The sequence below is a fragment of the Melopsittacus undulatus genome, chromosome 9 (assembly GCF_012275295.1).
Source record: "Melopsittacus undulatus isolate bMelUnd1 chromosome 9, bMelUnd1.mat.Z, whole genome shotgun sequence".
Taxonomy (NCBI): domain Eukaryota; kingdom Metazoa; phylum Chordata; class Aves; order Psittaciformes; family Psittaculidae; genus Melopsittacus; species Melopsittacus undulatus.
Window position 1 is genome coordinate 22,723,040 of NC_047535.1, and position 15,650 is coordinate 22,738,689.

Here is a 15,650-nt window from a genome sequence, read left to right on the forward strand (position 1 = left end):
AGAGAAGAACCAAGGACTCAGTCCTGAAACATGTTGTCTGTGGTCTTAAGTGACTTCTTGTGTAGGCAGCTTAGGAGTGTCAATAGCTTTTCTGGCTTTCTCTTAGGAACTGCAGGCAGTAACTGCTGCTCCTTTTCACCAAGATACTGCTCAAATTATAGAATCATTGAAGCACAGAATCACAGACTGGTTTGGGTTGGAAAGGACCTTAAGCATTCCAACGCCCTGCCATGGGCAGAGGCACCTTCCACTAGACTATGTCACTCTAAAGGCTCTGTCCAGCCTGTCCTTGAACACTGACAGGGATGGAGTATTTACCACTTCTTGGTACACAACCTGTGCCAGTGCCTCACCACCCTCCCAGGGAAGAACTTCTTCCTTATATCTAACCTGAACTTCCCCTGTTAAAGTCTGAACCCATCACCCTTGTCTTATCGCTACAGTCCCTGATGAAGAGTCGCCTTCCAGCATCCCTGTATCCCCCTTCAGATAATGGAAGCTGTTCTGAGGTCTCCACACAGCTTCTCTTATCCAGGCTGAACAGCTCCAGTGTTCCCAGTCTGTCTTCACATGCTCCAGCCCCTGGTCATCCTTGTGGCCTCCTCTGGGCTTGCTCCAACAGCTCCATGTCCTTATGTTGAGCTCACCAGAACTGTGCATAAGTGCTCCACGTAAATTCTTCTTTGTTGTGTTGGACTGACAGATGAGAAGGAAATTCTTGACATAACAATGTACCATACATATTTATCAAATACAGAAATCTGGTAGATATCAGCATTCTTCTGTTGTGGCATTTTACAAGGGAAGAGAGTAATTCTTGTGTCCTGTTCTCTTAGCTGCTCTGGATTGCTTTCCAGTGGCTGGTATTCAGTACCTGTCCGGAAGAACTTATTACAACAAATGACCAGTGCAAGTAATTCTACCCAGAAGGACAAAACATCTTAAACTGACTTTTTCAAGTGTTTACGGGGGAGCTAGTAGAAAGAAGAGAGAGATTGTACTGAGCAACTTCATATGACTGCATGCAACAACACTCATTGTGCACATGGCCACCTCTCATATAGTCCACACCCTTGTCCATGCATTGTTTCCATTGATGAATCTCTTATCCAGATCATATTGCCATTTTTCTAATGGTCCCCTGGCATTCCAGCAGACAAGTCAGGACTGAAAAGCCAGACATGATGTGTCTCAGTGACCTTGGGAATGTGGAAAGCTCCTTGTCCTTCTTGTGACTCCTTAAATGGGCTTAAATGGAGCTCTGTGTTTCCCCAGTGACACTTCTAAGGGCATCAATGGTATATGCTACTTACTTAAAAGTACTTAAAATTGAAGTGCCAATGTGCTAAGTAGGAGACTTCTCCTGAAGACGGTTGAGGATGAAGGCTGTTTAGAGCATAGGCGTTGACTCTTCAAGGGTTTTGTTTTTATCTGCATGTGACATGCAGTTCACCTTTGCAAATATTGAGTTTAGTTCAAGTTAATGCCACAATAGATGTATCTCTGACTGAGTGTTGATCACAGTGCTGTGCTCGGTCACTGCAACCGGTCAGACAAATGGATGCAATCTTCATATCACAGCGCTTTACTCTTGTTTGTAAAATGAACCTGGTCACTTGAATGCTCATTGCAGGAAGGGTTTTGTGCTAAGGTTATATGCTCTCATCACTTCTCCAATTTAAGAAAACAAATGGGATCAAAGAGCCAAGTACAACAAGCAGAAATGCGTAGAGTCTTATCAAACTTAGAAGAACTAATGCCCCACCTTTATCTTAGGAGCAATAATGGCATTACCATTGTGTCTTAAATCTGCCTTAAATCTGCAACACAATGTGGTAGATGTGCTTTTTGATAAAATACAGCTTCATGCTTAAAAAAAAGTTATTCACTTGTTCAGCATAAACATGAGCATTCTGGGAAGTCCTAATTGTGCTATGAAGTACCACACTTAACTCACGGGTTTGATCTATTTTTCTGTTCCTTATTTTGCTCTAATCCTTACATTGCTCTATCCATCTATTTTAGATTCATTATAAAGGTGCTGCAGGGATCACAGCAGAAAATGGCACAAGAAGACATTTGGTGCTAAAAACCACCAATGTGCTGTTTGAACTCTTATAACCCTTGTGGTCACACAGAACCATTGGAAAATTAACTGGGTAATTCATTTGAGTTTATTGCAGGCTCAAAACCATCATTTTCTGGCAAATAAAAACAGATAAATAATTAAATACAAACTGTTGAACTACGCAGTAATTCTAAAAAAACTATTAATCATGGGTCAGGTTTGGGCTGGGAAGGTGGTACCTGCCTGTTTGAAACCAAACCTCACCTGCATGAATTGGCTTGGAGAGAGGATGCTTCATGGGACTTGTATAGAACAGGCAAATAACAGTCAATGACTGCACTGTCACTTTGCTGACTCAGCAGCCCTTCAGGAGGCCTGCAAAGACCTTCCTGGGCACCGCTGCTTCCCCGGCATGGGAGCAGGGAGCAGGGAGCACACCTCAATTAATCCATACAGCAACGAAGATACTGCCCATTAACTTCTTTGCAGCGCCATTAAGTCTGGTTATTTTAGAGAACCTGAGAGGTAATATGGCATATTTTCATGGGCTGTATAAAGAACCTATTAAAATCTGTAGGAATTCCAATCACAGAATGTTTCCAAGTGGAGATCAGTGAGAAGTGGTGTCCCTCAGGGGTCAGTGTTGGGACAGGCACTGTTCAATGTCTTTGTTGGTAACATAGACAGTGGCATCGAGCATTCTCAGCAAGTTTGTTGATGACACCAAGCTGTGTAGTGCAGTCAACACCTTGGAGGGAAGGGATGGGATCCAGCGGAACATAGATAGGCCGGAGAGGTGGCAACACATGAACCTCATGGAGTTCAACAAGGCCAGGTGCAAGATCCTACCCCTCAGTCAGACCCAGGGTGGTCCTTGTGCAATCCCAAGCACAAACTTGGGGGAGACTGGACTGAGAGCAGAGCTGAGGAGGACTTGGGGGTGTTGATTGACAAGAAGCTCCCCATGACCCGACTTCAGTGTGAGCTTGACCCCAGAACCCCCCGTGTGCTGGGCTGCACCCCCAGAGCGTGAGCAGCAGCTCAGGGAGGGGATCCTGCCCCTTTGCTGTGCTCTGGGGAGACCTCCCCCGCAGCCCTGATCCAGCTCTGGGGCAGCAGCACAAGAGGGACGTGGAGCTGTTGGAGCGAGGCCAGAGGAGGCCATGGAGATGCTGTGAGGGCTGGAGCAGCTCTGCTCTGGAGCCAGGCTGAGAGAGCTGGGCTGGGGCAGCCTGGACAAGAGAAGGCTCCTGAAGGGGAGACCTGAGAGCAGCTCCTGTGCCTAAAGGGGCTGCAGGAAACCTGGAGAGGGGCTTTAATACCTTCCACTAGAGCAGGTTGCTCCAAGCCCCTGTGTTCAACCTGGCCTTGAACACTGCCAGGGATGGGGCAGCCACAGCTTCTCTGGGCACCCTGTGCCAGTGCCTCACCACTCTAATAAGATCACAATTAAGTATGTGACATACAAACTATATTAATATTTCAGTAGCAAAATGGGCACGAGAAGAGCACTTGGCACTATCTGGACATAGGACAGCACAAAAAACACCACAGGAAAGTCATACATAAGGAAACTGTTGTGAGGATGGGTCTTCCTCTGCTTGCCCAGCCCTGAGGACCTGTCAGGAGTCCCTAGAGACACAAAGCAGTGCCCTGTGTCCTCCTGAGGCTGGTTTGCGGTGCTGTCCTCACCTGATAAAGCTGGTTGGTTCTGGAATATTCTCCATTTTCTTTTGTCCACTGGCTGAGTGCAATGTTCTGCGGAACTTCCAATTGTCTCATTACCCTAGGTCTCGTCCTTTTACTACATGGGGGTGGGAATTTCTCTAGCTGGGAAGAGCTCTAGGTTAAGTTCATCTAGTAGCTGGAAGAAGACTGAAATAAATCCTCTCAATCTTCCCTGCTTTTCTCTTGGTAAATTCTTACTGCTTTCTGTTTTCAAAACCTGTCTGTGGAGTAAAAGATCCCGACACACAGGACCAGCGGCAGGGATGCTGTGTTCCCCTGCATCACCAATCTGTGATTTATGCCACAACTGCAATGTTATAGAAATGTCATGCATATTTGTACAGTCTGAAAAATAAATCACTGAGAGATCAGATGTGTCCATCTCGCTGGACTGTTAGTCACCAGCCACGGGTTTTAACTGGAAACACCAGAGATCCTGTTTAGAATAACCACCGGTTTTCTTATTTTAAAAGGGCTTTTTAATCATCCTTAACTAAAAGTTAATTAATTAAAAGAACCCTTTATGGTTGCTTGGCAGTTATCACTCTCCTTAAGAAAGCATGGGGAATGATTATTTTGTAAAAATTCCATTTTTTAATTTAAATTTTAATTACTGTAACATATGGTACCTTTGTATGAAGCTAATACTTCAGAAAACAAGCATGGCAGTAGTAGAGACAGAGGTCCTTTCATGAATTTACAGAGCAGAAATGTTCCTGCTGTCCATGGGCATAGCAAAGCAAGCTCCCTGGGTATCCAGAGTAACCAAGAGGGAGCACAGCTTGGTCCTCAGCTCCAAGTTTCCTTCAGTCCAGGCTAATGCTAGTGCCAGTCATAGTGAACCAGGAGGTCAATATTCATAGAATCACAGAGTGGTTTGGGCAGGAAGGGACCTTAAAGCTCATCCAGCTCCAACCCCTGCCACGGGCAGGGACACTTTCCACTAGAGCAGCTTGCTCCAAGTCCCTGTGTCCAACCTGGCCTTGAACACTGCCAGGGATGGGGCAGCCACAGCTTCTCTGGGCACGCTGTGCCAGCGCCTCAGCACCCTCACAGGGAAGAGCTTCTGCCTAAGAGCTCATCTCGGTCTCCCCTGTTCTGGCAGGTTAAAGCCATTCCCCAAGCCCCAAGCCCCTCTCCAGGTTTCCTGTAGCCCCTTTAGGCACTGGAGATGCTCCAAGGTCTGCCTTTAAGGAGCCTCTTCTCCAGGCTGCACCTGCAGAGTTCTGGGCCCAAGCTCACACTGAAGCCAGGTCATGAGGAGCTTCTTGGCAATCAACACCACCAAGTCCTTCTAAGCTCTGTTCTCAGTCCAGTCTCCCCCAGCCTGTGTTTGTGCCTGGGACTGCACAAGGACCCCCATGGGTCAGACCCAAGGGCAGGATCTTGTTGAAGTCCATGATGTTCACGTGTTGCCATCTCTCCAGCCTGTCCATGTTCTGCTGGATCACCCCTTCCCTCCAAGGTGTCGACTGCACCACACAGCTTGGTGTCATCAACAAACTTGCTGAAGATGCACTCGATCCGAATGAGTCAGGAACTGCTGGGAGTGAAAAAATCCTGAACAAAGGAATGCATGTGCAGATTCATTTGCAGTTAGGTGTGCAGATGTATGTGGCGGGCAGTGCGCAGATCCGCAGCCGCGGGTGCTAACGCCGCATTGCCGGGCACTGTGCGTGAGCAGTTCCCGGTTCCCCTTTTCACGAGTGAAGGATCTTGGACAACGGCGGGCAGGCGCATCTGGGTCCTCCTTAGTAACCTGTGCTTAAACCCACCACGACCGCTGCTGGCGGGCGCAGCCATCTCCTCGCCCTGCGCGGATTCGAGATCCGCCGGGGCCAGCGCTCCCGCAGGGACGGAAGGGTCCTGGCGACGGTACCTGCGGTGGGACTGGCGCTCCCCGCAGGCCCCCCCTCCCCGCCCTTGCCGCGGGGCGAGGCCCGGGACTCTCCCATTGTCTCCGGCGGCAGCGGCGGGGGGGCGGGCCGGGGGGGCCGGGGGCCGCCCTCCGCAGCTTCATTGGCGGCCGCCGAGCGCCGGTGCTTTAAATGGGCGCTCGCCGAGGAGCTCTTCCCAATGACAAAAGCGCGGCTGCGGGGCGGGTGCGGGGCCGGGCGCGGGGCTGGGCTGGGGCCGCCCTTAGGGGCGCGGCGGGGGCTGCCGCAGGGCTCGCCGCGGACAGGGGCTCGCCGCGGACAGGGGCTCGCCGCGGACCCGGAGCCGTGGGGAGCGGAGCGGGAGGCCGGTGTTGCTGGCAGGGCCGTGCTGCAGAGCGCAGGGGCGGGCCGCGGAGCCCCGGCAGCCGGCTCCCCCGGCACCCGCTCCGCGCCGCGCACACCCAGACAGGCGCACAGGCGGTGGTACCCGCCCCTTCTCTCCGCCGCCCTTCTCATCCCCCTCCATGGCGCTGAGGGCGGTAGCCCCCCGCTCCGCACGTAAGTAAGCGGCCCCGCACGCTCCTTTGTGCGCGGCCCTGCCAGCTCCCTCCGCAGGTGAGGCGGCTTCGCCGCGCACCTGAGCCCGCGGCACCCCCGCGGCTGCACGGACCTGCGGTCGCTGCGCTGCCGCGCGGGGAGGGAGGGGCGGGCGGGCGGGCAGCGCGGCGGCTGCGGCTCGGCCCAGCCCGGGGGCCTGGCTCGCCGGAGCCCTCCTGTTTGGAAGCCCCGGGGCCGGGGTGCCCGCGGGCAGGGGAGCAGTGGCCGGTGCGTCAGGGCGCTGCTGTGCTGTGCCTTGCCCCTCGCAGGTGGCGGTGGGGCGGCCCGGAGAGGGCATGGACCACGGTGACTGCCCCAGCCCGGGGGCGGCGGCGGTCGCTGAAACCTCAGACCTCATGGAAACTGGGGGCGATGCCAGATCGGCACCTCGGCGGGGAGGCAGAGGAGGAGGCGGCGGCCGTGGCGAGGTTCCAGCGAATGCCAAGCCCGGCGCTTCCCCGGCTGCGGAGACGAGCATGAATATTGACGGCCCCGGCGGTGGCAAGAGGAGCGAGGCGGCCGCGGACGCTGCTGCAATGTCGGGAGCCCCGGGGGGACCGGCTCCGCCGCCCCGCGCCCCCACCTCCAGGGACCCCAAAATGGTCCATCAGCGTTTCCTGCGGAGGAGCGTGGTGGACTCGGACCAGGAGGAGCCCCCGTTCGACCTTCCCGAGTCGGAGCATCAAAGGAAAATCATCCTGCTCCCCAAAACCAGGAGGATAATTGCGGAGAGGGCGAAAGCAGGACACAGGTCCCCGGAGCCTGGCTGCCCGGGGTCTGAGCCTGCCGCCGGGCCAAGACCAGCGCCGGGCCCGGGCAGCGCCGCGGGCACCGAGGAGCAGAAGGAACCTGGCAGAGATGTTGAGAGGAAAGAGGCGGTGGATGCTTCCAGAGATCAGAGCAAGGCTAAAAAAGAGGAGCCCGAGGAGGAGGAGGCTGATATGAAAGCGGTTGCCACCTCGCTGGATGGCAGGTTCCTAAAGTTTGATATTGAACTCGGGAGGGGATCCTTCAAAACGGTCTATAAGGGTCTGGACACGGAGACGTGGGTGGAAGTCGCATGGTGTGAACTTCAGGTAAGCTGAGCTCATCCTCCTGTGCTTTTTCTGCTTTGTAAGCCTAGAAGCTAAGGGCAACATGCCGCTGTCATCTACAGAGCTCAGCTTTGAGCAGCCTTTATAGTCACCATTGCTTAGTATCTAGTGTCTAACTATAGCGCAATAATCTCATTGGCTCAGAATCTACCACCTTATGTACACTCCTCCCAGGCTTAACCCTCTCGGCCCTGGGATCTGCCTGCTGACAGCAAGGACATGAGCGCAAGACCTGTCATATCATAGAGGTCGTGAGTCACTCTCCCAGTGCCCAAAGCATGCCAAGAAGAGCTAAACTGGGCTAGTCTTCCTCCCTGCCCCTGGTCTGTGCTTCAGTCTGGCCCTTCAGAAAGCAGCAGCTTGGTTTAGCAGCAGTGGAGAAGCAGGTCTGCATTAAAAAGACACCAAACATAAACGAACTTAGGGTGCATTTGCAGGAATGAACTTTCCTTTTGCTTCAAACATCGGTGCATTATGCTGTTGCAGAAATTGAAGATTTTCTGTGCCTTGCCCTTTCCACTGCTCTGAAAAATTGATTGTTGCCAGATCTTGTGAATCAAACCTCCAAAAGTCCTTCAGTTAGATCAAAGACTTGCCTAGCCAAATATCATTTAAAAGGAAGATTTTAAATAAAAGATCTGATTTGAGGTCTAGTTCTTTGGAGAGAAATATCCAGTAATACCAGCAGACAGTGAGGGTTTAGATAACTGTCTTTTGCTCGTTTGGGACATAAGGGTTACTCTTTTCTCTGGCTTTTATATTCTCACTTCCATAAAAATTATGGTAGTATATGCTTATATTTTTGGTGAAGATTTTGTCTCTTTCCTACTTTTTCTGTTGTGTCTCATTCAAATGGGCACCCTCTAAGAGAACTGAAGACCATTTTTATTTCCTTGAGCTGTTACTTAGTCTGAGTTAATATGTGATTTTTGGTGGGAACTAGTCATAGTTTGAGGTCCTTAAACTTCTACTGGTTGTCCAAGCTTCATGGCCTATGAGAGTATTAGAGAATAGCATGTAAATAGTGTGGTATAATAAGCTGGAACTCCTGATTGTTTATTTTTAATGTTGGCCCATTCTGTTTGTAAATCACTGCCAGAGCTGGGGATGGATGTACAGCACATCTTTATTGCCTAATGATTTCATTACCCAATACAATCACAACTCCCCACAGCACTACTTCCTTAAGAAGTATGGGGAGCACTTATTGGTCTTCATAATCGTGTTCCCTTGGCTTTCATTAGGCATGGATGCAGAGCACAGGGAAAGTATGGCTCTGAGGACATGGTGGAGTGGTGGTGAGGGATTTAACCCCTTTCTCCCTCTGGCCCAGAAGGGTTCTGCAGGACTTGTAGGGAAATGGGATAGGCTATGGGGTTGCTGAGGTGATATAAAAGGGAGATGGGGTGGGCACTGCTGGGAGAAGAGCCTTGTGGGCAGGCCTGGGCTTTGGCTTCTTCTTAGAACCATGTCCTTCTTGGCAGCCTGAATTCATTGTGGATAATAACTGGGATGCTATCAGAGGAAAAGTTTTCCCACAGGAAGGGGCTGATGTTGGTCAGATGTGAGTCTGACCAGCACAAGCCAGCCCTGTCACTGCACAGCCATTGCTATGTGCTCTAGCAGAGGAACTGAAATGGGTGGATTTTCAGTGTATTTTCTGTAACAGAATAGCTTTAACTACAAGACTGCCAGATGTCTGGGAGAACTCCGGGTATTGGGTTATTTACACCTAAAAGATTGGGAGGGGGAAATTGCATGAAGCTTGCCTGGTGATTGGTCATTGTATTCCCAGTTAGTTGTTCGGGTATTCTTGAACTAACTGCATGTGAAGGAATAATTTTTTAGTAACTGCAACATCCCTACTGGTTTTCATTATATGCGATTCAGCTTAATCTGATCTTACTACTAGGTATTTTCACATTAATACAGAATTTATGGAAAGAAAGCTTATTATTTGACTGATTTAGAGAAAATGGTGTGAATGTCTAGAGGTAGGTGCGGGCTGCTGGCTTTCCTTGAACACAGAGTCTGTTTGCCTGCAGGTTTGGAAGTGATGCCTGAGGCCAAGTGCCCTGAGATGGAGGGAAAATTTTGGAAGACAGTAATTGGGTCTGGATTGAGAAAGGTCAACTGAATGACAAAGGTCTTTAATGAACATGGGGATTAAAGCCTGTGTTTCTAGATTGAATTTGCATGAAGGAAGCAGTTAGGAGAAGTTGTGAATAGCTGTGTGTTGTCTTGGGCTTTTTGATTTATACAGTACTCTCAATTCAGCTATGGGGCCTTATTGGGAAAACATTCAGAGACTCCTATCAAGTGGTCACTTTATTCATGGCACTTCTGAAAGTCTTTATGTAAGCTGTGCCAGTTAGATATGCCCTCGTTTGTCTCTTTCTTTGTAGAAATGCTAAGTTCAGACATAGCAGAAGGCTGGAAGCTGCCACCACCATGTTGTTGAAGACAGAATTATTTCCTCCACAATCTCACACTGTCAACCCCATCCAGGAGCCTTTTTATGGAAAACCAGTAGTAAATTGTACTGTCTTTCTTGTGGAGATGCATTTGTGCTTGGCACTTTTAGAGTTGGAGAGTTAAAAACTAACAGCACTGAGGATGCATGCAGGCATTAAGCCTCTGTCCTGGCTCAGCAGTTTATCAGCCCAGTTTACAGTTGCCTGTGTCTTTTTTGGTTTTTGGGTTTTTTTTTTCTGTCTGTGTGTACAAAGACCTTGTGAGCTGTTTTTGTTCCGTGGGTTTATTTCATTGAAAAGATGGCTTACGGTTCAGAACCAAAATCATGGCTTGGATTAGGGTAGGCTCCAAATGCCAACCAGACTACATCTGGGGTTTAGACCTGCCTGAAGACATGAACAGCTATAGTCAGATTCTAGCTAGAAAATAGGTGTATTGTTCCTTCCTGAAACTGAAGTATTGGAGCACAGTTAGTGTGCCCTTGCAATTTGGAAGGGTTTGCATTCTAAAGTTTCCAACAGCTGTAATTAATTTTAATTGGTGGCATACAACTGCTGTGTGGAGCTGCACTCTGAACTAAAATGTTGAAAGATAAGTGTCTGACAATCTACTGCTGCCAAGCCAAATAATCTTTTTAGATAAATGGTTTAAAAATCCCTATCCTATTTCCCTTTGGAAACATATAGAGAAACTGCAGAAGAGTCAAACCTGATACTATCTCAAATGCAAAAACCTCATTGTACTTTATGGTTTTGCTTAGTCTGTGAATATTTAACTTGTTTGATTGTATTTAATTTTTAGTTGCCTTTGAAGACGTGTAAAGGACAGACTGTCTCATCTTCCACTTTGAGCAACCTGCTCTATTGGAAGGTGTCCCTGCCTGTGGCAGGGGGTTGGGACTGGATGAGCTTTAAGGACCTTCCAACCCAAACTACTCTAGGATTTATCCTGCCATTGCTGTACCTGTGGTGGGAAGGTGAGAAATGCCTGTTGGTGAGCACTGCAGAGAAGTCAGGCTTTTCCACTTTTTGCCCAAGGCTTGTACTTCACTCTACCTATTCTGTGATAATGCATGGGAGTCCTTGATGCTTCCTGGGACAGAGGTCAGTTCAGGTACTGGATGTTAGAGGTATTTAAGTATGTGAGGGTGAAGGATAGGCAGAGGTCAAATTTCCTTCCCTGCCCATATAGGTGAAATTAGAAATCAAGAGTATTAGAATAGCTCTGGGACCATTTTCCAAATGGCCACCACACCAAGGGGTCTGTAAGGGTGAAACAACCACATGCTGCCCTAAGGAGGGTTTGATTTCACTGTTTTCTGGCGCTTTGTCATTGCCAGGCTTTTCAAATGGCCCAAACAAGGAAAAGTATGTTGTATGGATCAAATCACTGTGATGTTCAGGAGTTTCACATTTTTGGAGGGCATGGATCTTTACTGGAAATCCAGTTGTAAATGTGGATACATTTCTGAACCCTTCTTTCATTTGATATATATGCAGGATTAATATGGGAACAGATAATAATTTATTTTCTTGATCTTAGTTTTTATTCCTCAAACAAGAAGCTCATCTAGATTGGCAAGTAACTGATTGTTTTTTTTTTTTTTTTAACATGGCATGAATATTCTAGACATGAGATGAAATTAGACTTTGTTTTATGTAAGGTGAATAAAAAGGGCAGTTAAAATCATTAATGCTAGACCTATGTCAACTTGCTATTTTTTGTTTCTAAGGCTGATAATCTTTCCTTGAAACAAAGTGCCTGGTTGAAGGTGGAGGAAGGGAGGAGAAGCATGCAGCTTATTGCTGTGTTACCTTATGTATGAGAGAAGGCTATGATGCCTGTATCTATTGATTTTAAATTTTGAAGTGGTATTTTCCATCTTATGTCCAGTTGAAGATCTGTGGTAGTTGCTTAAAGTGATAGCCAAGGTTCATGGCTCAGATGCTGTTGGTTGGAAGTGGGAGCCTGTAAAATAGAGTGTTAAAGCAAGTTCACTTTGCTCTAGCTGGCAAGTCACTTGTGGCAAAATGACATGATGTGGAAGGAGGATGTCCTATGCCCCTGTATAAAGAATCCAGGGTTTATTGTTGTTCAGGATTTTCACTGTTGTCCTTTTGTAGTGTCCTTGTTGGCTGGCAGCATTCATCTGATGCTGCAACAGTAGCTGGTTATTCTTGATGCTGTTAATTTATTGACTGGGTAAACTTTGTAGTGTAAATGAACAGAATGATTTAGAAAATTTGTTTGGGAGAAGAAAGGAAGGAGACTGTTTCAAAGCTTGAATCTGATACTGCTGTGTGCTCATGTTAAATTAACTCTGAGACCCATTTTGTCTCGTTTAAGTTAATTTATGAGATAGTGACTTCTATTTTAAATTAAACAATTAGTTTATCTCTGCTGTACAGTGTCAATATGAAAACATTTGCCTGTATCACTGGTGTTTGTTAATATTGCTGTTGCCCTGACACAGAAGCAGGATAGGGATATGGTAGTGAACTATTAATAGACTGCTTCTCAAATTCAGTAAATAGAGCTGGGTCAAACTTTGATTCTGCTTTTGAATCAAACAAGTCTCCTTTCTTTTTCTTTTGAGTACATTTTGCCTGAAGGTTTGTTGTGTGGTCTTGAATCCTGGTTAAATTCTCCATGCTACATGTGTGGGTCCAGTTGCTGTAAGAGTGAATAAAGTAATATCAGAACTTGGTGTAAAGGGTATTTCTGGTTCCTTTGGCCATCTCTTGTGCACAGCTGATGAGGGGGAGGGAGGAAGTTGATGTTGCAACCTGTTACTTGCTTCTGCTTGATGTGCAGTCTGACTTGTGTCTCTAATGTGCTTACATTTCCAACCCTAACTATTCTATGATTCTGTGATTTATGATCTTGTCTGGTGATTAGGGTGTAACAGGTTTGAAGGAAGTTCAGTGGCACTCATAATGTCCTAAAAGGGGGGCAATAGCAATTTAGCTGCTGGTTCCTAGAGGTAGAGTGTTTGCATGCTCTGAGAGCTCAGAGATGCTGCAGAGGTTGGGAACAGAGATTCTTTGAGGCCTCCACACTCTATCTACCCATCCCTGTAAGGATCACATATGAAGGGTTGTTGAGGAGGGAGGTAGTGGTAAACCTCTTGTGCTTTAGGAACCCCATGAGAGTATTAGGTTTGGGTTTGAGTGCTGAGAAGAGCTTGCTACAACTGTCCAATCAGGGGAAGTCTGCTGTTTAGACTTGCCATGATATAGCTGTTGATTGCCGACAGCAGGATACTTCCATGTGTGTGTTCAGTAGGTTCTGGGGTAGTTCTGGTAATAAATACAAACTAAACATGCTGATGCATGATACCTTGACAGCCTGTACTTACAGGAAAAGGGCAAACAAAGGCATGTTATGTGAGATGTATGACTCTTGGAACTCCTGTTGGAAGATAGGTCTTTGCTCTGAAATAGGAGGGGTTTATGCAAGTAATGTTTGGAGAAGTGTTCGAGGCCAGGTTGGATGGGGCTTGGAGCAAGCTGTTCTAGTGGAAGGGGTCCCTGCCTGTGGCCAGGGGTTGGAGCTGGATGAGCTTTAAGGTCCCTTCCAACACGAAACATGCTGTGATTCTATGAATATCTGAGTCATGTAGAGGCAGAACTCTTTTTTAAGTTTGTACATCTGAAATTGAAGTTACATCAGGAAATGCATAATTTCTCTGAAGTGATATTGGCCCTTTAGAAAACATGGGTGTTATCCCAATTTGGTGTGCCTGACACCTAGCTTTGCAAGGAAGGGGAAATTTGGTCATTTTTTTGTGGAGCTGAGAAGTCAGCAACGAACAACCTTCATCGAGTTTCTTGCTATTCCTGTGTAGCTCTGAAGTGGAGGAACCAAGTATTACAGTTGTATTCTCTGCAGAAGTGAATGGCTGCAGCCTTTTCTGCAGTGGAGTCCGGATCAGCTGTTAAAACTGTGAGATGAATGATACTTTCAAATCTCTGTTGGACCTGGTGTGGTGATTTTTCTTTATGTTTATAGAGAAGAGTCATGCCTGCTCTTTGCCTCTATCTCACTTCAGCAGGGGAAATAAAAAGGCTTTGATCAACTGGTGGAAGATCATGAACTGTTCAGTATGTTCTAAGAAGGAAGGTGTGTGCCCTCATTGTCCATACCTCTCTTCCCTAAAAGTACTTGTAGATCTCCCTAAATCTAATTTCCACATAAGCCATGAAGTAGACCCTGTTGCATTAGATTGATCTGTTGCTCTGGAATGGACTAATCTTCATAAGCAGCTTCCCATATCCTTGAATGAAGTCTTTGTTCTCTCATAATGTTTATCCAAAACAGCTTGCTTGTTGGGAATTTTGTCCATTCAGAATTATTTGTCCATTCTGAATTCCAGAATGCTGCATAGCTTCTGGTCTGTTCTGTTTTTCTTCTTGCTGGTGATGTCTATGTAAAAGATAAGACACTCAGAAATTGATGCAAGGAGAAGACTGCAAGTCCTGCTTCTCCTGTGTCTCCTGCAATCACCTGTGTTGTGGATACAGGATGTCATGTCACTGAACAGCTTTAAGCCTTAGGAAGCATCATAGTTGACAGCTAGTTGCATGTAAGGATTGATGAATTTAGAACTCTAAGTCAGTTGACAATAAAATATATACCAAAAACTTTCTAGAGTAACTTGTCAGCAGTGCCTTGGCTTACTCCTGATCTATCCAGTTAGTGCAGTGAGGTAGTATCACTTCTACTCAATCCCTGAAAGAAAAATAAGTGAACTCAAATAATTGGAGTCATCTTGAATATTACTTTTGGAAGATGTTCCCTTGCAGGTTTGAGTGGTCTTAAATACGTGGGTTTTCGGTTCACCCTCATCCCAAGAGTGCTTTCTAAGAAAAAATTGTTACTAAAAATGTATTACTTAAACATGCCATATCCACAGTCTAAGCATGCCAACATTTACAGTCTGATCCCACAGCATTATTCCAAATAAGTGGATTTCTGGAGTGGAGGGGATTTCTTCCCTCCTTAGAAATCTTCCATATAGCTCTACATTTATTTTAATTCTTATCAGGTATCACAGTATACACAATTAGATTTTAGTAAGTGATTTACTGGAAAATAATTTTGCTTTATTGTGTTAATACAGTATAATGGCTGTGTAATATGGTAGTTAAATATGCAGTGGGACTAATGGGTGAAATGAGATGCCATATTATGGGAATATACATCTCTTTTAAAATCACAGAATCCCAGAAAATATCAAGGAAAGAGTAACTTAAGATCTAATACCATCTGTTCTTGACTTGCTTGCTACAGAGGGATACAAAACACTCATAAACTTGGAAACAGGAGAAAGAAGGCTCAAATAATGTGTGGGGCTTTTTATCTGGCCATTTCTTTCTGAATTTAATCTGATCTCCATTGCTGATTTAAGGGAAAATGAAACACTTTTTAAGTAGTATTTGATCCTATCGTGAATCTCGGTAGCACTTTACGCAAGTTAGTTTGAATTAATGTAGTTTTTGATTATATTAAGCTTAGAGTCATGGCTTTGATTCCAAGTGTTTTTTTCCTAAGAAAATGAAAACTTGAGAGGAAGCAGGCATGTTTCTCTGGTGCTAGTCCTTTTCTGCAATGCTTTTTAGGGAAAGCTGTACTGTATTTGGTTACTAAACTCCCAGTTTGCCTCTCTGATAATCCTGCTGTAGTCCAGTTCTCAAAACTATTTTAAATGATTTTGACCTAACTCAAAGGATTTGAATGTAAATCTGCATAGATAAATGCTGATTTTATTTTTTTTCCTGTGTATGTTTATGCTTTTAGGGGAACTATCTT

At 46.5% G+C, this 15,650-nt stretch overlaps 1 protein-coding gene across 9 annotated transcripts in view; it reads left to right on the top strand.

The window, feature by feature from the left end:
* The first annotated feature begins 6,540 nt into the window (after positions 1-6,540).
* Positions 6,541-15,650, top strand: part of WNK2 (WNK lysine deficient protein kinase 2) — a 119,405-nt gene continuing 110,295 nt past the window's right edge. For all 9 annotated transcript variants that reach the window (XM_031049222.2, XM_031049226.1, XM_031049218.2 and 6 more), the window contains exon 1: positions 6,541-7,346. In XM_031049222.2, coding sequence (XP_030905082.1) covers positions 6,567-7,346 — 780 coding nt within the window. In that variant the 5' untranslated portion in view covers positions 6,541-6,566. The remainder of the gene's footprint in view (positions 7,347-15,650) is intronic.